Below are 22,990 nucleotides of genomic sequence, written 5' to 3'. Positions count from 1 at the left end.
GAACCACTGTGATAGAGGAAGCAATAGATGTTGAAGAAATTGCAGCATGAAGTAGTAGCCTAAGAAAAGTGAAGGAGAAATACTCAATGTGAATTGTTTAGGACTTCTTAAGTGACTTTCCCCTTTGAACCAGGATGACCTCTCACTTTTCTATCTTTTGCTTAGAACCGAATGTGGAGAAAGAACCGTTCCCGGCATGAGGGAAATCCATGCTTTGGGACTGACCTGAACAGGAACTTTGCTTCTAAATATTGGTGTGGTATGATAAAATGTCCTTTATGCTTTTAGATGGTGGGATAGTGAATAGACTTGGGATTTCACTGACCTAGAGTCCAATCTGAGGAAATTCTTACCAGTTCTGGTCAGCTTCTTCTTTAATAACCTTGAAAAATTACCTAGGGCACAACAAGGTTAAGCCACTTCCAGTCAGAATATATCTGAAGCAAGACTTGAACCCAGATCTTTCCAATCTGGAATGACCTTCTATGCAATCTAGCCAGCTACAGTAAAGCTTCATTTATTTAGACCACTGGGGTGGGGAGGGGGTGGGGAAAGTTTAGTAGATTTAGTGAAAAGTTGAACTATAGTTATTGGACAAGCTATTTAACTTTTCTGAAGCTAAATTTAAATGGAAGAGATTGGAGTGATATTTTAGGCAATGATTTCTTTAAAGAGAACATTCTAGGAGGAAAAAACTTTCCTAGGGACTCCAATCTCTGCTTCTCAGTATATCGTGGCAGGTTTGTCATTGAACTAAATAAGACTTAAATCTTCCTTGGACACTTATCTACTAAAATACTCCTTTTTTTTTTTTAAAGAACCCATTGGAATGATAGGTGATAGGGATTTAATTCCAGAAATTCATATATTCTTCATACAGATACAGGACTATCTGTTTACAAACCAGATGTAAGGTAAACCAAGTTACCAAGTGGCTAGTATATATTAGGGTTTCTTATCTTTCTGGTGACATTCTAATTAAAAATCTGATCTCAGGCACCAGTAATGAAATTTCCTTCTCAGAGAGAAAACTAGTCTAAGTTGGAAGAAGAAATTAGATGACATTGGCAAGAGATGAACAGGAAAGGGTGCTGCAAGCTAGATTAATGCAATAATATAGAGTTTCCCTCCTATAATCTATAGGATTTAAATCAATGTCTAATACTCCAAGTACTAATTTTTATAAAGTTTATTAATAATCACTTGAAGTAGAAGGAATAAAAACCTAATTATCTATTAAATTAAGACCATATGAGTAAAATTCTCCTGGCTTTCACCTCACACTCTCTCCACCAAATGCAATCACAGGAAGAGAGAGAGAGAGAGGCGGAGTTACACAAAATTTATATCCTCCCTATATCAGCACGTAACGTGGGAAGGAAAGTGGGATGCTGGGAATTGAAGTTTTAGGGTTCAGATTCCAATTACACAAATCTCTATCTTTAAAAAAAAAATAACACCATGCATTCTTAAAATGTTAGATCTGGAAGGAATCTTTGAGACTTTCTAATCCCTACTCTAGTAGTTATAGAACCCAAAATGGACTTGACTCTCAAACAGCTTATTCTTGAAAATGACAAGACTTTAAACTCAAATTTCCTTTATCCAAAACAAAATAACAAATCCATGGCACAATTCATGGGACCACATGTTAGCATCAGGTGAAGACAAAGTCCAAGGCTTTTTAATTTATAATACTATCTCTCAATAGGTACCATCAGCCAGGAAGAAATAGTTTTTTACTTTAAGAGATGATGCTTTCCTTAAGAAAGCTACTCTTTATTTTACAAAGGTTAATTATATCACTTTTTGTCAACATTTCATCATTAAGGAAAATAGTTTAAAAAAACACGCACAAAAACTTTAATACACTAGAATAAGCTGCTCTGAAACAGTTCTAAATGGCAGAAAATATAGACTTTCCTTTTAAGGAAAATGTTAAGAAAGAGGCCACATCAAAGGAAGAGACTGAGGTTGATTAATGCCTTACAAAGGTGCTTCAAATTCCAGTCCTACAATTGTAACCAATCAAAGAGCCCTCAGCCTGCTACATGGTTAGCAGATCAGAATCCATGACAGAATGCCTATTCATCCTCCAATGACTTTGCCAGGTATTTCCACTACATGCCATCACATATCTCTGGATGCAGACTCACCATGCTCTTCCATGTAGAGGACTGTATCAGATTTAATGACTGGTCCCTGTTTACTCTCTGAAGTCTCCTACCCATCCACTATCTCTCTGTCAGACTTATGATCCCCTATTAGGGACCATCCATGTCTCCTGGGTGAGGCTAATCCATTTGAGCACCATTCCAACTTACTAGACTAGGACCTTCTCAAGTGTTTGGGCATTTGATGGACCCATCTATAGGGAGATCTAGAAGTAATTCTTTTGCTTTAAGGGGCACAGCTTCATTATGGTAGCCTTACTTAACCCTTTTCGTCCTTCATTTCATTCCTTCATCTATAAAATGGGGATAATTTTAACCTATCTATCTCAAAAGTATCTTTGTGAGGATCAAATGAGATAACATGTCTTGGGAAACTTAAAGTGCTATATAAATGTTAGTGCTGGTGATAATGATGATGATGATAATGAGTTTAATTCCACCAAGGGGATAAGAAGCTGGATAAGTATATTAATTTAGGTAGGATTGTCATTTTCATCATATTGGCTTGGGCTATCCATTAGTTGTTTAGGTCTGTCTTTATTTGTGTGAAGAGTCTTTTACAATTGCATCATATAGTTTCTAGGTTTATTTTGGTAGGTTTATCCCCAAGGATTTTATATTATCTTGAGTTATTTTGAATGGAATTTCCTTTGGAAATTGGACTTTGTTGGCTGCAAATATAAATGCTGATGATTTATGTGGGCTTATCCTGTGATTTTGCTGAAGTTGTTAATTATTTCTATTAGCTTTTTTGGTTGATTCTCAGAGATTCTGTAAAGAGCAATAACTTTGTTCTCTCATTGCCTATTCTAATTCCTTCCATTTCTTTTTTCTGCTCTTATTACTATAGTAGCATTTCTAGTCCAATATGAAATAAAAGTAATGATAAAGCATCCTTGCTTTAACTCTGATCTTATTGGGAAGAATTTTAGTTTATCTACATTACAGATAATGCTTGCTGATGATTTTAGATAGATATCATTTATCACTTGGAGGAAGTTACCATATATTCCTATGTTTTCTAATTTTTAAAAAAATAAGGAATAAATTATGTATTTTGTCAAATGCTTTTTTCCAAATCTATTGAAATAATCATATGGTTTAGCAATACCAGATATTAAGCTATACTATAAAGCAGCAGTCATCAAAACAATATGGTACTGGCTAAGAGATAGAAGGGAGGATCAGTGGAAGAGACTTGGGGTAAGTGACATCAGCAAAACAGTGTATGATAAACCCAAAGAGCCCAACTTTTGGGACAAAAATCCACTATTTGACAAAAACTGCTGGGAAAATTGGAAAACAATATGGGAGAGATTAGGTTTAGATCAACATCTCACACCCTACACCAAGATAAATTCAGAATGGGTGAAAGACTTGAATATAAAGAAGGAATCTGTAAGTAAATTAAGTGAACACAGAATAGTATACTTGTCAGATCTCTGGGAAAGGAAAGATTTTAAGACCGAGTAAGAGTTAGAAAAAATTACAAAATGTAAAATAAATAATTTTGATTATATTAAATTAAAAAGGTTTTGTACAAAGAAAAACAATGCAACCAAAATCAGAAGGGAAACAACAAATTGGGAAAAAATCTTTATGACAAAAAATTCTGACAGATGTCTAATTACTCAAATATACAAGGAGCTAAATCAATTGCATAAACAATCAAGCCATTTCCCCAATTGATAAATGGGCAAGGGACATGAATAGGCAATTTTCAGATAAAGAAATCAAAACTATCAATAAACACATGAGAAAGAGTTCTAAAGCTCTAATAATTAGAGAAATGCAAATGAAAACAACTCTGAGGTACCACCTCACACCCAGAAGATTAGCTAAAATGATAGCAGGGGAGAGTAATGAATGATGGAGGGGATGTGGCAAAATTGGGATGTTAATGCACTGCTGGTGGAGTTGTGAACTGATCCAACCATTCTGGATAGCAATTTGGAACTATGCCCAAAGAGCGATAAAAGAATGCCTGCCCTTTGATCCAGCCGTACCATTGTTGGGTTTGTACCCCAAAGAGATCATAGATAAACAGACTTGTACAAAAATATTTATAGCTGCACTCTTTGTGGTGGCAAAAAACTGGAAAGCAAGGGTATGCCCTTCAATTGGGGAATGGCTGAACAAATTGTGGTATATGCTGGTGATGGAATACTATTGTGCTAAAAGGAATAATAAACTGGAGGAATTCCATGTGAACTGGAAAGACCTCTAAGAATTGATGCAGAGCGAAAGGAGCAGAGCCAGAAGAACATTGTACACAGAGACTGATACACTGTGGTAAATTCGAATGTAATGGATGTCTGTACTAGCAGCAATGGGATTTATGGAAAAGAACACTACCCACATTCAGAGGAAGAACTACAGGAGGGGAAACACAGAAGAAAAAAAAACTACTTGAAGAATTGGGTTGATGAGGACATGATTGGGGATGTAGACCCAAAAGGACCACACCAATGTAACTATCAATAATAATATGTAAATAAGTCTTGACTGACCACACATGTCAAAACCAGTGGAAATGCAAGTTGGCTATGGGGGGCTGGGAAGGTTGAGGGGGGGAAGGGTAAAGCAAAAACATGAATTATGTAACCATGGAAAATTTTTCTAAAAATAAAAAATTAATCAAAAGTAGAGCAAAAATAATTTTTTTGTTACTGATATGGTCAATTATGCTGATTGTTTTACTAATATCGAACCATTCCGGCATTCCTGCTTTAAAATCCACCTAATAGTGGAGTATGAGTTTTGTGAGAAAATGTTGTAATCTCTTTGCTAGAATTTTTAAAAAAAGATTTTTACCTTCTTTTCAGTTTATGTTTTGGTTGGATTTATCTAATTCTAAGTGGGGGAAAGGTTGAGGTCTTCCACTAGTAAAGCATTAACTATTTCCTCCTATAATTGATGCAACTGCTCCTTTAGGAATTTGGATGCTATGCCATTTGGTGCTGATATGTTTAATTTGGATATTGTTTCATTGTTCGAGGTGCCTTCTATCATGATGTAATTTCCTTCTGTATGAAGGAAACTTTATTAATATTCTCCTCATTTGTATTAACTTAAAAATCCCTTTTGATTGATACCTTATAATTATGTAATTTGTAGTAAGAATATAGTTCCAGGCAAGAGGCTGTGTATGTAACCAGATTAAGAATGTACTCCCCGTTTAATACTGGGTTATAATTCCAAATATGTGTATTGTCATTTTTAAGTGTATGTGTTGCCATATTAATCAAAAATGAGTAATCCTAGATGTGTGAATCTATTTAATAAGGTACTTAATATCAAACTAATTCATGTAAAAGGCTCCAGGGACCAGAAGGTCCCCAAAAGGTCATGGAGGACAGGAGCCCTTAGAAGACTTGTGGGGGAGTCAGGATGTGCTATGTTAGAATGATCTGTAAAGAAGCCCAAGTCAAAAGTGTTCTGACCTGTCCATGACCTGTAAGGTACTATTACTCATGCCAAGAATGATGCCTCTAAATCTTTGCTTGCACTCTAAAGGTTCTTTTTCTTTTAAAAACCTGCCAGGATCAATGATCAGGTTGTCAGGTCAGCTGGGGAATCTGCAACCTCTGGTTTTATGATTTCTTTGTCACGAATAAGGCCAGATCTTTACCCAGGAGATCTCCCAGAATCTTTTTTTTTATACCCTTCACATTCTAGATTGGCTTCTAGAGGACACTAATCTTGCCGGGGAGATAAGGGATGTTCTAGAGAGAGCCAAGCTGTGAGGAAATGCAGGACAGAGTGGGAAGTAGGTGGGACCCTCTGGGTCAAATTTTCAGGTGTGGTTTACCTCTTGGAGAATTGGAATAGAATTCTGGATACTCATATTCCTCCTAGTTGTGCCAAGTTCTAAGAAAGAATCCTTCATTCTTTTGTAAACTTTTCTATTTTGTGATTAAAGTGGGATGACTTTCTTGTACCTATACTGATCTTTTGGTGTTGACTTTGGATCTGTTCTCTGATTTGGCTGCTTTAGGCTCTGTTTGCAACGTATGCTATGAAAGGTGGTAGATGGAAACTATTAATTTGAAACAAAACCATTCTTATTTCTTACTTGGTTGCACTATTCTGAGACTTCTCCAACTTTTCTATCATGCCCCAAGAAGTTTATTATTGGGAAAATCTCATCATCCTACTCTAAGATTCCATGAGCCTTGGTATTCTACTGTATAACTACTCTCTGCCCCTTTAATTGAAGAGTGGAACCATGAACTCTAAATGTTCTGAGCTCAGAACATTTCATTATTTCTTACCTGACTTACCTGACTACCTAATCTGGGTCTTCACCAACTTCTTTCTGTATGTTGTGTTCTCCCATTAGAGTATAAACACCTTGTAGGCAGACTGTCTTTTCATTTATTTAATTATTTAGTTCATTTTTATTTATATCTTGTAAGAGGGAAATAAGATTTAAAGCATTTTGGAAGCTTAGACAGGCAGGCAGGAGCTGAGAGTCCACTGTGTTCCATTGGTGTTCCAACCTCCAGGGCTGTGCATAGTGCCTGGCACATATTAGACACTTAATAAATATTAGCTGTCAAGACTTTATTGATGTTTTTGGTGAACTGCTAGCTGAATAGCTTGCTTGCTAACAGGCTAGAAAAAAGAAAGTTAAATACATATTTTGAATAGTGTTTTATTTTTAAATGTAATATTGAATATTTAATAATTTTTAAAAGTGACTACTGAAGGTTCTGTCTTAAGCCGGACACAATTGCATGTGTATACTTGTCTTCCTACAAAAGATTGCACAAATTGTATATGTATTTTAAAAAGCAAATGAGCATTTTAGATTTTTAAAATTGGTTTCTTACATTTTAAGTAGCTGCTATTTTAAGATGAATAAAAGGATAATTATATGACTTAGTATATGTAAAGTACTTTACAAATCTTAAAATACCATATAAATGCTATTATTTTTATTGTTCTTCTTGTTACATTTTTGATATTTATGGTTTCTAGAATATGATCAAAAGTGGCATTATCAACATGTGGGATGAATTGCTTCAAACAACTGCTTATTAGTGGATGGTTTAAAACTGACATTTAAGATTTTTTAACTGCATACTAACTTGTTGAAAACAACTCAAGAATAGCTTTTTGTCTAAAAAAAAATGAAAAAGGAGATGTCAGGATGCTGGAAAGGTAGGATTTAGCACTTGCTTAGAGACCAAGAAAAATAAAATGGGAAAACTACTTATTTCGATTAATATAATACTCTTTCAAGGTATGTACTATCTGACCAGAAATGTTCTTTAGTTAGATACACTTTTACTAACAATATCTTCTGCCATTATGGTAGAATTAGAGTTAGGAAGAACTAAGAAGTAGCTTTATGAAGAGCTAGGAATTAGTGTTAGGAAGAGCTGGGACTACAATTTCTCTGGAGATTCCTACTAATTAGGCGATCCTGAGCAATTTAGTTAATATCTATGGGCTTCAATTTCCTCATCTATAAAATGGAGATAATAATACCACCTACCTGACAGGGTTATTATGATATGTGATAACACATGTGATATAATGAGATAATGCATTGAAAAGCACTTGCAAATCTTAAAAGGTCATAGAAATGTGAATGGGGTCACCTGTGTGATCTTGAGCAATCACTGGGCCATCCTACTTGCATTTTTCTCATCTTCAGATTCCTTCCAGGCTAGAAACTTATGATAGCTGAAGAGGAAAATTCAATAAAATCGTTATATTTCCTTAGTTGGCAGACTCAAGAAAGATCTAACAGCCCAGAAAAAAGGAAAATGCAATGAATGAAGGGATGAGCACCTGCCTATTCCTTTCTGGAAACTGAGCATTTCTTTCTGGAAAAAAGAGAGGTAGGCTTAAAATGATCAAAGTCTATAAAATCAAGGATGGCATGGATAAGCTGAACTTATCTACTAAAGCTCAGATTAATGAAAGGAGGGCCCCCTAGTTAGATGGTATAATAACTGAGGAATTCCTCAGTAGAAAATAAGCTAATCATTCACATGTGATCTCTTCTCTTCATTAACTGTGTACCCCCTAATTTAGATTTGCCTCTCACCTACATGGTTATAATAGCCTCCTAATTGGTCTGTCAGCCTCCAAGCTCTCTCCCACTACAGCCCATGCTTCACATAGCTTGTCAAAATCTTCCTAAATCACAGTATTTAACTATGTCATTCCTCTGATCTTTGTTGTTGTTCTGTCATTCAGTTGGGTCCAACCCTTTGTGAACCTATGGACTGAACTGTTCATGGTGCTTTTTGGCAAGGATACTGGAGTGCTTTGCCACTTCCTTCTTTAGTGGCTTAGTGCAAATAGAGATTAAGTGACTTGTCCAGGTTACAGAGCTAGAGTAAGTATCTGAGGCTGGATTTGAACTCAGGTCTTTCTGACTCCATGTCCAGTGTTCCATCCACTGAATACCTAACTGCCTCCACAATAATCTTTAGATGTTCCCTATTTTTTTTTCTATGATAAAATATAGTCTCCTTGATTTAGAGAGGGGTGGCACCTGCCAGATGGAAACAAATGGTGGATGATAAGGAGATGAGATTATTCTAATGACAAGCAATATATTGATGATTTTTAGTTTGGGTTTACCCTTTCTATACTTAGGATTTCTTCTGCTGCCATAAACTTTGTTCCTAGGACTAAGAAATCAAACTATTAATACTACACTTCTGGGGGCAGCTAGGTGGCTCAGTGGATTGAGAGCCAGGTCCTAGGTTCAAATCTGACCTCAGATACTTCTTAGCTATGTAACCCTGGACAAGTCACTTAACTCCCATTGCTTAGCCCTTACTGATTCTAAGACAGAGGGTAAGGGTTTAAAAAAAATATTATACTTCTACCTTCATTAGAATTTAAAAAGACTTTCTAGGATAGCTCAGCACATTTTATGCCAGACTTATGATTTCCTTGTTTAGGGAGTTGCAGGTGAGGAACTTCCTTTATCAAGGCAGATCAGGCTTCCTGGCAATTGTAGGGGTTGAGAACTATTTTGGGACACAGAGATTAAATGATCTGTCCAAGGTCATATATAGTAATGTGTCAGAGGTGAGACTTCAACTTGAGTGTTGTTGACTCCAAAGTCTTTATTCACTATGTCCCCCTGAGTGTCCCCCTGATTCTCAACATTGTTTTTTTCTTTTTTGTAGAAAAATGAATTCCAGGTTTCCAATGATTTGGTGAAAATATGATGATGTGGTGAACAGAACATTAATTCTATCTATATTCTCTCTGTACTATAACCCAAATTCTATGACAAAAATATTACAACACAAATCTCCCTATAACAAACAGAATTCTAATCTTTAGGGAACTTTCTTCTTAATTTTAATTATGTTCAAAATAGCATTGTTTATCATATAACAAGAATTATGAATAGTTTTACAAATTTTATTTTCATTGGTTTTAAGTTACTTCTATATACACTCATTCAGATATTGTTTTCTAAGTATTCTAGAGGCATTTTTTTCTTCATTATGTTGGGTATCCTCAACTAGACTGACAGGTTGGACATGTATCTTCTAATTTTCTTCTAATCCCCCATTATGTCTTGAGAAGATGTATTTCTAATACATTTATGAATTTTGAATTGAGGCTCAGATTTATTTCTCTAATCTCTTTCCTCAAACCATTTTTTCCTAGCAAATTAAAGGAATGCTTCTACCCTAAGGTATCTCCCATTGTAGGGTGATAGAAAAATTAGACTATAGGTTCTATCTTGCTTGGTAAATAAAACCCAGCTTAGACCAGATGCATCTGTGAGAAGCAGGACAGAGCTGTTGAATCTCACGTTGAAAAGTATTGAACAAAATCACTCCTAACCAGACAAAACTTGATTCCTCCTTCTAGATGTTGGAATCAGATTTTTCATTTTCCATGATCAATCAAGGAATTGGAAAAGGATTGAAAAAACCTCCTCATTTACTCTTCACCAATTAGAGATATCTAGGGATATCTAGAGGAGGATTGAATAATCAGCTTCCAAAGTTGTATTTAAGGATCCATTTTTGATCACTGAGAGAGACCAAAGATCAATTAATTTATTGGTCATTGCTAGCCTGATCAATAAATTGATTTTCTCACCCTGAATCCAGTCTCCCAGAATTTTTAATTATCACAGTCTGTAGGACCTTTGGGTACCTTTCATTTACATGTGAACCTTCTCCTAAAACTGCCCCAGATATAAAGTACTCTTTGGGTTCAAAGCCATTCAAAACTCATTTTCCTCTACTGATGTACTTATTGTTTTTAGTCAGCCAGAAAATACAATTATTGAAAACAAAGACATTAATGAAATAGAGTAAGAAAAGTAGCAACAAAATATTTTGTCCATGAATATGGAACATACTTCTAGGAGACATATGTGACCAGAGTATATGTGGATGGTCAAAGATGGAGAACATGTGTGACCAAGGCACAGGCAGCTTGCCTTTGATGCTGTTGGTACACTGATGACATCTGATGATTTTATTGACCTTTTCTTGTATCTTTCCCAAGGAATTGCTCTGTTCAGGGACCTTTTCTTGGGTATCATATCCCTAAACAGCTTGACTATTCTTTACTTCTTTCTAAGTTTCACCTGTGTCTCTTATTCCCCAATTTTCTCTATTGAGTTTTTCTCATTGTTGATCTCTACTGGACCTCAGCTGGAGTACTCAGCTGAGGTGTTACATCTTCCCCTTAAGAAGACAACTGGATTCTTCTTCACTCTCTTTTAGCTTAGAATGCAGAGTCAAAGCTGTAGCTCTTTTAATGAGAACAGTAGACCCTTAACACAGTTATTGGACTGGGGAAAGACCCTCATTGATTTCTTTACACCAAATGGAGAAGAAAGTATGCCTCTAGGGGCCAGTACCTTTCAGAACATAGAACACCTCTTTGGCTAGCTAGACTCCCTTATTCCCCCCCCCCCCCCCCCCGTTCCCATCTAAATCTGTCTTTGAACTAATCTTTTCTTGTCATCAAGACCCATATGCATGTCCCATATCTATGCCTATCTTAGAGTAAAAAAGTTTTTGTAAATCTTACTTTCTTCCCCAAATCCATTTCAAAGCACTCAAAGAACCTTTATAGAGTCTATATGGGTTTATTGATGTCATTGTTTTCCTTCAGCCCCCTCCCACCTCAGTTGCTTGAGTAGCCCATGAAAATTAAGGTGGGAAAAGCAAGAAAAAAGAAGCCAGGAGTGACTCCATTTCACTCATTTGTTCCAAATTTCTGCTGTTATTACATGTATATGTTCAACAATATGCCTTTTGGGCTTTTAGTCATCCTGTATGGTCATGCAGAAATGATAATTACTGGTATTTTATAGCAATTATAGTTTACAACACATATCAATGCCATTATCTTATTAAATTATCAAAATAATCCCATGAAGTAGGTAGATCAGTTATTATTATTATAATACCATTTAACTCATGTGAAAATTGAGGTTCAGAAATGTTACATTATTTGACTATGATTACAATAGCAAAACTGAGGTCTTTTAACTCCAAATATAGTGGTGTTTTTTTTTTTTTAATAACTGGAAAGACCTCATCTGGAGTCATGAAAAATGCAGTTCAAATTTCAGTTTTGGTATTTATTACCAAAAGAAATAAAATCCAGAAAAAATTCATAAGCTTAACATTCAACAAGAACCAGAGATATGCTAGTTGGAATACAATTCCATAGGTCGAATATAATTCTCCTCAGTGATTCTTATACCGTCTCTTTATTTTTTATTTTTATTTATTTATTTTTAAAAACTTCCATTTTAGAACATTACTGGGTATTGGTTCTAAGACAGAAGAGTGGTAAGGGCTAGGCAAAGGGGGTCAAGTGGCTTGCCCAGGGTCAAATAGATAGGAAGTATCTGAGGTTAGATTTGAACCCTGGATCTCCTGTCTGTGGGTCTGACTCTCAATCCACTGAGCCACCCAGCTTCCCCTTAGACGGTCTCTTTAAAGAGGTAAGCAAGAGACTTCAAAAGATAATGTAGAGGGACGGAGTCCTGAAGAATCCATTCCATTTGCATCTCTTAGTGATCATTTCTATTGATTTCTCTTCCAGAGATAGGTGCATCGAACTCATCATGTAGAGAAACTTATTGTGGACCATATCCTGAGTCTGAACCAGAAGTAAAGGCAGTAGCTAATTTCCTCAGGAGAAATCTGGATCACATTAAAGGATATATATCTATGCATTCCTATTCTCAGATGGTACTGTTTCCATACTCCTACACTACAAGCAAAAGTAAAGATCATGAAGAACTAGTAAGTGATTCTTGGGAAAAAAAATTACTTCACATTAACATTTCAAGAAATATTTTAAAATTCTGGATCATTAATCAGTCAACAAGTCTTTATTAAATGCGAATAATGTGCCAAGCACTGTGAATACAAAGAAAAAATTGCTATAGTTTTGCTCTCAAAGAGCATATGATTTTTTAAAACTCTTGGCAAAAGTATTTATTATGTTGGTATTGTAAGTACAGCTAAAAATATTCCCCTCACAAATCTGGGGCACACTCTTCCACAAATATACACAGCATTCATAGAAAGAGTGGGCTCAAATTTAGGATGCAATATTGGTAAAGTATATCTATAGGATGCATGTGTGGCAAAAGCAACCCCCAGTTCAACTCCTGGTGCCACAGGATCTAGAAGCTCTTTCTTTATTCAGACTTCACACAGCTTCCCTTAGTAGAGCATCTTTGCTGGGGAGTTTGCTCAGCCGAGTTCCTTGGATCTTTTCATCTTCATGGTCCAAATGTCTTCTTTCCTTGAAACTGGTTCCTCCCTCTCTATTCAAGTCTGTCTGGACCATATGTCTCTGTTTTCATATATGCTTAGAGGTGCTTGCTACCTAAAACTCTTACAATGCAAATATGTATATAAAGCAAATAATCCTTTTGTAGTACAAGGCTCATTTATCTGTTGTATTATATCATATCAAGTTGTTTTGTTGTAAATCTCTATTTTCATCTATTCGCTCTACTAAAATTAAGGTTAGTCTATAAATGAAATGTAATGTTACACTTGCTAACCACTTCCAGTTGGGCACTAACAAAAATCCCATATCTTATTACTATCAGTCTCTAGTGGCAATTCAAGCAGTTGAAGCTATTCGGAGAGTTAATGAAAATACTTATTACATACATGGCCCGGGTGCCCAAACAATCTGTAAGTATCATTATTTAAGTTCTTTGAAAACTGTCAATTGTTATACAAGCATTTATATGTGGTATATTTTTCTCTTTTATTATCTTCTATATACTCTGTACAGTATATATTTTTCTCCTTTCCTTTGACCCTCTACCATTCTCCTTATATATGATATATTACATATGATGTATTTATGTATATATTATATGTTTTTGTCATTTAGAAACAGAATTTTCACCTATGATATTTAGTAAAAATATATACACATATAATCTGTGTATATTTTATATATGTGTTTATATGTAGCTATATATAGTAACTGGTGCTGTTTAGTAACTATATTTATATATGGTAACTAAATATGTATATATTTATGTGTGTATGTATATATTTACCTACCTACCTACATATATATCAGTTAGGTGGTACAGTGGATGGACACATCCTTGTGAGTTCAAATCTGGCCTCAGGCATTTCCTAGTTATGTGACCCTGGACAAATCACTAAATCCTATTTGCCTCAGTTTCCTCATCTGTAAAATGAGCTGGAGAAAGAAATGGCAAACCATTCCAGTATCTCTGCCAAGAAAACCTTAAGTGGGGTCCCAAAGAATCAGAGATGACTGAAAAAAATGACTGAACAAAATATATTTTAGGAGGCAGCTAACTGGCTTAGGGGTTAGAGAGCCAGGTCTAGAGATGGGAGATTCTGGGTTCAAATATGACCTCAAACACTTCCTAGTTTTATGACCCTAGGCTAGTCACTTAACCCCCATTACCAACCCTTTACTGCTCTTCTGTCTTGGAACTGATAATTAATAGTGATTCTACGTAGAAGGAAAGGGTATATATACACACTGTAAGTTAAGGAATCCCAAGTGGGGTATGCTTCCATGGAACCCCAAGAGAGGGGCAGTTAAGGGCAATTAGAATGTGGGTATATAAGGGAGTACCCCAAGTTGAGAGACTCACTCATTCTGGGTACGGGGTGCTGAAAGGAAAGAGGGTGGTGGGATACTATTACTTTCTGAGTACTAGCGCAACTCTGACCAGAAGAGCTTGGTGGTTTTCAGCCCTTTACCCTTATAGTCAATCTAATAAGACTATCTCACACTGACCTTGATTTAATACTGCTGCAAAGATATCCAGCTAGCAGTTATCAACAACAAAACCTCAATAACAACTGATCTTCAATCAATTTCATCTATAAACCATCTTGTACTTATACTTAGTTTATATAGTGAAGTAGAATAGCGTGATAGAAGTTAGGGAAACAAGATTTCTGTGGGGGCTTCTGCCCCATTAGGGGAGAAGCCATCCTGTCATCACTGAAGATTATTAGAAGGATTTGACCTATCCCTCTCACCTTTCATGTTCCATCAATCCTTTACCCTTCAAGTTATTAAAACCTTGTTTAAATTCAGTCAGTTGGTGTGAGAATCCTCTGATCAAGGCAACCTTGGCCTGTATTTACTTACCTAGAACCAATCTCCATTTTCCTGCTTTTGTGGCAGTTGGGAACCTGTGAGAGAGATCAGCTGTGAAGGCATCTTTGAACATATTATCCATCCTTGATTGGGGATTAGATCCTATCAGAAGAGCCATCACCTTCTAGTCCAGCTTTGAAGAGGTTTAGTCAGATCAGCACCAATAGCCACTGGTCCACCATTTTTCAGTTAGGATTAGCAGCCAGGGTCCTGTACTGGCAAGGAAGGGGGGAAGTGGAGTTCCATCAGCTTGCCTCCCTTCCCCCACCTGAGGGTTGAGTTCCCCAGCCATCTCCCTGTGCTTGCTCATTCTTAAAATTTGGCAGAGCCAGCTACGGTTTCTGGACCTTATTAACAAGTTACAACATGGATTATTCTCTAGGTAGAATGATTTTCATAATTGTGAGCAGCATTTTCTGCTCTATAGCCTGTGGTCAGGGGCTTAGAATTTATGGGTCATATTAATATCCCAATATTTGATGGAACTGTTTAACCTCTATAATACATACAAATGGTTGATGATTAACATTGGGCAGATTATGGCCTTCATACCAACTTGTGGGGCAATGTCACTGTTTCAAGGCTACTGGGCCCTCAGAAAACTATTTAGACATATGTTTGGCAAGAATGATGATACCACCCAAATCACTGAGGCGCTGAAACTACAAATCAAGGAACTCACTGAGATAAACAGGCAGATAAGAGAGGGCAAGGAAATTGATTCTAAGACTATTTTACAACTAGAATTTATTGAGGGGACAAACCAGGATAAGGCTACAGATAAAACTAAGGGGAACAATGAAGAAAAGACACAGGGGACTGAGGCTGCTGTCACCATTTTGCCCCTCTGTGCCTGCACAGTTGTACAGCCTGATTCTGGGATCCTACATGTCAAGGGGGTACAAAGCTTTCTCTGGCGGGGACTTGGAAATCCTGAAAAGAAGATTCCCACAATATTATCTCAACCCCCACAAGTCAATGAGAGAATTTAGGAGGGCCCTTTGTCTTTATGATCCAACTTTTGGAGATGTTGATTTACTTTTATCTGAGCTATATACCCCCAGCAAAAAGGCAAAATTTATAGCAGAAACTAGGAGTAATCCCAACTTAGCCTTGTGGCCAGAACAGTATGAAGATCTAGAGCTTTCATCCCATGCTAACATGGCTTATGCGCTGTAGAGAAGATCTAGCTGAAGCCATGAGGATTCACGCACGTCACCCAGATTGCTGGGGCAGTTTTGAGAAACTGAGGCAGGGGGAAGATGTACACCCAAGTATCTTTCTTGATAGGCTTGTGGAGGTTGGGGAGACCATTTTAGGCTTTTGGGAGATGAGTGACAGTAACATCCAGCACATTAGGAGGCAATTTACAAAGGGCAATGGAGTTCCTAACCAGATATACTTCTGATTACAGTGCTTGGGGTGGGAATCCCTCAGAAAAACAACTTATTATGTGCACAAATCACATGACAAAGAGCCCAAGCCATCACAGAACAAAACTTGTACTTGTTCCCTGTTCCCGTGAGAATCCATCCTGAAGGGAATCTCAGACTAGCAGTTTCAGACTGTCAAGTGACTCTTTAGCAGCAGTCTCATAAGCTGAAGATCCAGCTGAGGCTGGGCTACCTTGGAAAAGGACTCTGACACAAAGGGAGAATCTACCAGGACAAAAAGACTTGATTAAGACTGCTAACTCTAGGGGCAGCTGGGTAGCTCAGTGGATTGAGAGCCAAACCTAGAGAAGGGACATTTCCCAGAAGTGTGACCCTGAACAAGTCACTTAGCCCCCATTGCCTAACCCTTACCACTCTTCTGCCTTGGAGCCAATACACAGTATAGGCTCCAAGACAGAAGGTATGGATTAATTTAATTTTTTTTTTGTTTAAACCCTTAACTTCTGTGTATTGTCTCATAGGTGGAAGATTGGTAAGGGTGGGCAATGGGGGTCAAGTGACTTGCCCAGGGTCACACAGCTGGGAAGTGTCTGAGGCCAGATTTGAACCTAGGACCTCCCGTCTCTAGGCCTGACTCTCAATCCACTGGGCTACCCAGCTGCCTCCAGAAGGTATGGATTAAAAAAAAAAAGACTTAACTCCACCTAAAATACTTTAAGGTCTATTGTTAGTCTGAAACTAGTGAAATTGGGCTTTCCCTCTGGGAGAAACTCTTGTGACAAGGTCAAATTTAGGTTCTTCAACTTTCAAGCTAACTAATCTTGGGGGGGTTGGTTATCAGATCCCATGTGGCTATAAGTTTAGAGGTTTCTAGATTCCATGTTGACACAGTATATGTTACTAAATAGCACAGGTGAAGTTTCTATTTCTAAAATGACTATAACAGAGAGGAGTGTAGCTTACAAATAAGTATAACATTCATAAATAAATTATTAAATAGAATAAGGCACTGTCAACATGGAATCTAGAAACCCCAAACTTGTAGCTTAGTAAGATCTGATAAGCTTTAGGACTAGCTTGTAATTTGGAGACCCCAAAGCTTGTACTTGTTCCTGTGAGAATCCAACCTGAAGGAAATCTCAGGCTAGCAATTTCAGACTGAATAATGGACCCTTAGGTAAAAGACAATCCCAGTCAGGTGAGGCCAAGCCCAAGCCAAGTGACTCTTCTTGTCTCCAGAAGCCTCTTCCAATGCATCACCCCCCCCCCCTTTTAAGGATCGAACTCAGGGCCTTCAGCTTATGAGACTGCTGCTAAAGAGTCACTTGATAGTCTGAAACTGCTAGTCTGAGATTCCCTTCAGGATGGATTCTCACGGGAACAGGGAACAAGTACAAGTTTTGGGGTCTCCAACTTATAAGCTAGTCCTAAAACTAGGGGTTCATCAGATCTTACTAGGCTATAAGTTTGGGGTTTCTAGATTCCATGTTGACAGCACCTAGGACAGTTCTCTATACTGTAAAAATCTACACTGGAGGAATGGCAGGAATTTATAATCATGGTTGTTTTACACTCTCTGAGATGCTATTCTTCAAAATTTTCAGCCCAGTATTCAAGGCCCCCCCACAGTCTAGTTCTACATTTCCTTAGAAGCCTAAACTTACATGGCATTTACTCTTTGGTTTAACATAAAGGACCAATTACTGTTATAGTTCTATGATCAATGCCAGTCACAAGAATAAACACCCAAATCTGAAATTGTTTTAAAAAAGGAATTTATATAGTAGAGGAGAAATTTGGAAGGAGTGTTTCCTTGACAAGTATTCATAGATTACATTATATAAGGTTTAGATAGTCCTTTGAGATATATATTAGGAAGCATAAAAATTCATATATTGAGAGGCAAGCTAAACATTTAGATTTGGGGATCCCAAAACTCAAGTATTGGGTGGATTCAAGACCTGGGTATGACATAAGAATTCCCTGAAGGCATAGAGTTTCCCTGGAGTATATCTCCCTGGGAGGGAGAGAGAATGGAAAACATGTATGAGAAAATATAGTCTGAACGTGTATATATGCATGAAACAGAGAGGGACAAACAGCATAGACGAGAGACAATTCTTAGGGCTGGAACTTGGCTAAAAAGATAAGGGGGAAGCTATCCTCTTCCTCCTGGTCTGTTCATGACATCCATGATGAGAGTGAACTGTAATCTTTACCCTCTGTATGTAGAAGGTGCACAGGCAAGAGTGACTATCCTAGCCAGTTATAAAGATATAGGTGGTTTCATTTATGCCGCCAACCAAAGGAGGTTACTCCTAGCCAACAGTAGGGGAATATGGTAGGAGAAACAAGGTGCCTTCATGTTAGGTGATCTAGATATGCTCTAAGGCCCTCATTAGATTATTTTTCATTATTAAAACCATATCAGATGTTAAACCATTGGATAACTCCATGGACTTTGACATTAGAATTTTTTTTTCTGGGTCTTTGCTCTAGAAGTGGGGCTATAGAAGCAGTGGCTAGGTCCACATCTATAAGGGTTGCTTTCCTGGATGATGGTTGCGATAGAAACAAGGCTGATTTCATTAATGGGGATGAGGTCCCAGTTGCTCCCAGACTTTTTGGTTTCTTTATATTTTTGTCAATAAAGTTAATATTATCCTGTCTTTTTTTTTTTTTTTTTTTTTTTTTTTTTTGCACGGCTATTTCAGGATCAGATTTAATATAGCTAACAGCCATCATGCAGTAGTAGGAGAGGTGAAGTGGAACATTTTTTCAGCTTCATTCACAAGAAGTATGTTTAAAAACTCATGAGAATGACAAATCACATTTCTATACTGTTTTGATGTTTATACTTTACACCTTCATGTAGATCCTACTCTGATGCTTTATCATTTTGGAAAGGTAAACCTAGATTCTCACAGCCTACACCAATGGAAATAATGTCTAGTGGGTCCCACCAAACTGGAAAGATCTTGAGAACTAGCAGGTAATATATAACATATCACATCTTTTGTCTGAGGATTAGCCTGGCTAAATCAGAAAGGGATCATTCCCTGCAGAAAGTACTTAGCATATCTGTTGTTGTCATGTGGTTGTTTTAGTTGTGTCTGACTCTTCATGACCCCATTTGGGATTTTCTTGGCAAAGATACTAGAGTGGTTTGTCATTTCCTTCTCCACCTCATTTTTCAGCTGAGGAAATAGAGGCAAAAAGGGTTAAGTGATTTGCCTAGGGTCATACAGTTAGAAGACTGGATTTGAACTTCAATCTTCCTAACTCCAAGCACAGCAGCTCTATTTACTGTGCCATCTAGTTGCCCTTGTATAGTAGATGTTTAATAAATGTTGATCCATTGATGAAATATTTTTTACCATAGCAACTAAATTATAGATAGGTTGTACTTAGAGAAATGTCCATACCTAGTGTGTAGTGAAGGTGATGGAAGGAAGGTAGGATGGATGGGAGAAAGGAGAGAGGAAGGTAGAGGAAGGGAAAAGAAGGTAGCGGTCCTGGGAGTGGGGGGGGGGGAAGGGGAGGAGGGGAGGGGAGGAAGAAGGGAGAAATTGACCAGAGCCCTTCAAATGAATGATCAGAACAACTTTAGGGTTTGAATAGCTAGGGTTTTATTTTACTTAGAAAGGGGAAGGTCTAGGGAAAAACTAGGAGGTAGGAGGAAAGGGAAAAAGGGGTCAAGAGAGAGATCAGGGTCTCAGGGTAGAGAGCATTGCTTCTAGGGTGGAGAGAGCTAGCCCGCCTCCAGGGTCATAGCCCCAAAAAGTGCCAAACTTTCTCTTTTATACTTTCCCTGACACCTCCAAAGGAAGTGGGAGGTGTCAGGGGAAGTTGTAGCAGAGAGAGTCCTGGGAGACGTAGTTTTCCAGGGCTTACAATAATTTCAAATGACACACTAGAAAGGTTATACTTAGAGGGATAGTATTCATACCTGGGAGGTTTTACTTAAGGCAGAAGTGGCCAGAGAGGTTTTATTTGGAGGAGTGTTCTGTTATGCAGGTAGTAAAGTCACTACTAGGGGCCTTGGAGCCAGTAACTAGTCTAGCAGGAGATTGGGATGGATATTATTAAGGTTGAGCAAGCTCAGCTGGGAATGAACTTGGTATAGGTATAAATTCAAATCCTGGAAGCTAAGTGCCTAGTAAATCTTCCTTGCTAGCTGTTAGGTATAGAGATCCAGCTTTATATTTTTGGGGGTCCCGAGTGGCATTTAGTGGTGTTGGATTGGATGAGAACAGTCAGACTAAATGTTTAGCTCATAACTGCTCCAACCTGCTATGGAGTTTAAAGTTTATTATATACTGTTTTCACACAAAGAGCACAAAGAAAAACTTACAGCTGACAGAGGTTATAAATCACATAAAAGAAAATCCTTGGAGGCTTCAAAGTAAAGATAGAACAGGGATCAAGGCTGAATTCTAACCACCAATTAGTAAGAAGTTAATTCTGGGAGCCGAAATATATTTCATAGAGATTTTTACTAATTGAGTCCTATCCTCTTGATTTACAGGATTGCACCTGGTCAGATAAAGTCTTGTCTAGCTTGATCTTTCTCTGGCCTTGATTGTTTAAGTAATATATTTTTTGGAGTTCAGGCTTCTTAATTATCAAGGAGAGAAATTGTTAACTCAGTAGCTGTTGGTCTGCTAAGGACTCAAAGCTTTCCAATAAGAATATTAAGAAAAGTGGGGATCCGAAAAGGAGTCAAAAGAGGAGTCTCAGATTTTTACCTTAGATAACCCATTCTGTCTGTGTCCTGACATGCAGTGCAGAAAAAAACCATACACACAGTTTTACTTGCCAATGATTTTGTAATGGATCCAGATAAAATATCTATTACAGACTCTATTTCTCTAAATGACTTCTAATAGCCTCCTGGAGGGGTCAAGTTGTTTTTGGATTAACCAACCTGCTGGTACCAGAGCTTTTCAGGGCTCAGGTGACTAGGACCAAACACAAAGACTGCCACAGCCTGGATTGGTCAGGTAGGGAATCCAGATAACAGGCTCTATCCAGACCCTATTTCTCCAATTAGCCTTCCACACTTAGGCTCCTTTAAGGTGGCTGGTGGACGGCCCTACCCTGCTGGGGCAACTGCCTCTTATTGGTTGATGGAAGACCGGCAGGAAGTGACTGACTGAACTTCCTGTCCCAGCAATGGAGGTTTGGTTTAATCTCAAACTGAACCTCCAACTGCTCAGTATTCTCTCCTCTTCCCTAATTTCCTTGCTTTGGTGGTATAGGAATAATTACAAGATTCTCTGATTAAAGGCTAAGGGATTTATTGAAACTGGGAAGGAATAGCCAAGGTAAGAGGGCTTAGGTGTTACTAAGCTGTTGCTATGGTCAGCTGACTGGTGCTGGCTAAGGTCCTAAGAATGTTTTGGCAGGCTGAGGGCTACAGAGAATTAAATGGTCTCTGGTTAGTAATTGATTTAATCCTGTAGCTAATCAGTTGGAAAGGAAATAGATGTATTTGGGTTGTTCTTAAGGAAGGTCCCAAGATCTAGGCTATCCTATTTTCCTACCCACAATTCCACCACCCTTCACTACCCTTTCACCACCCTTTACCACCCAGGGCCCCAGGGAAGGTCAGGGATAAGTAGGTGATCCAGGTGAAGTCAGGGGAAAACAGAACCCAGGCTTGGGTTTGCAGGCACTTTTATAGTCTCAGTCCAACTGCCAGTTGGCACCTGCCCCATGGCATATGTCATTGGCAAGATTCCATGCAGGGTAACTGACAGCTGAGCCTAAGCAAATATTGCAATGCAAGACCCTGCATTACAGTTCACACCATAAAAATCTTTGGAAGAATTTAAGGTTTGCAAAGCACTTGTTGAACAAATTATCATCTCTATATTCATATGAGGAAACTAAAGCTTGTGACTTGCCCATGGTCACACAACTAGTAAGTTCAAGGGCTAAGAATAAAAATGCAAGTATTTTGACTACAAATCCAGGGCTTTTCCTATATCACCAAATTATCATGTAATTGACTGGTGCTATTTTCATCTTTGTAGGTTTATAAATTTGAAGGTAGTTAAGAAAGATGTAACATTCAATTCAAAATTTATTAACTGCCTACTCTACCAGACATTATGGCTACAAAGCCAAAACTCATTTTCTTATTTGAGCCTCACAACTGAGGTATTAAAAGTTTGAGTGATCTGTCAATGGTCATATGGCTAGTAAAGTGTCTTCCTGACTCTAATTCTAGCCCTTAATCCATGATCCAGATCCAGCTGTGACTCTCAACATGTACATAGTCATAATTTCATTGAATAAACCTTTACTAAGTACTTCCTCTCTATAGATAAGCATAATACAACAAGGATAGTGGCACAATGGATTGAGGGCTGCACTTGGAGTCAGAAAGGACTTAAGTCTAAGTTTAGCCACATAAACTTACTAGCTCTGTGACCCTGGACAAGTCACTTAACCCTGTTTGCCTCAGTTTTCTCAGCTGAAAAATGAGATGGAGAAGGAAATGGTAAACCAATCCAGTATCTTTGCCAAGAAAACCCCAGGTGGAGTTATGAAGAGTCATACATGACTAAAGTGGCCAAACAATAATATAATACAATATAGTTTGAGAGGCAAACAATCACTCACAACTGGGAACAGGAAGAATTAGGAAAGCTGCATGTAGTAGAAGATAGCATCTTTGGTTGATTTTTAAAGGCTTCAGAAAGGAGGTTAGGAGGGAATGCATTTTAGGAATGATACTTTGATTTTATTAGATTTCATAGGGATCATAAC

At 37.7% G+C, this 22,990-nt stretch overlaps 1 protein-coding gene across 2 annotated transcripts in view; it reads left to right on the top strand.

Moving 5' to 3' along the window:
- CPB2 (carboxypeptidase B2) overlaps nt 1-22,990 on the top strand; it is a 53,564-nt gene that overhangs the window by 29,937 nt on the left and 637 nt on the right. For both annotated transcript variants that reach the window (XM_044667449.1, XM_044667448.1), the window contains 3 exons: nt 166-259; nt 12,240-12,442; nt 13,264-13,351. In XM_044667449.1, the coding sequence (XP_044523384.1) occupies nt 166-259; nt 12,240-12,442; nt 13,264-13,351 (385 nt within the window). The remainder of the gene's footprint in view (nt 1-165; nt 260-12,239; nt 12,443-13,263; nt 13,352-22,990) is intronic.

This window comes from Gracilinanus agilis, chromosome 3 (assembly GCF_016433145.1).
Source record: "Gracilinanus agilis isolate LMUSP501 chromosome 3, AgileGrace, whole genome shotgun sequence".
Taxonomy (NCBI): Eukaryota; Metazoa; Chordata; class Mammalia; order Didelphimorphia; family Didelphidae; genus Gracilinanus; species Gracilinanus agilis.
Note: the sequence above shows the minus strand (reverse complement) of the source record. Positions and strands in the feature narration are given on the sequence as shown.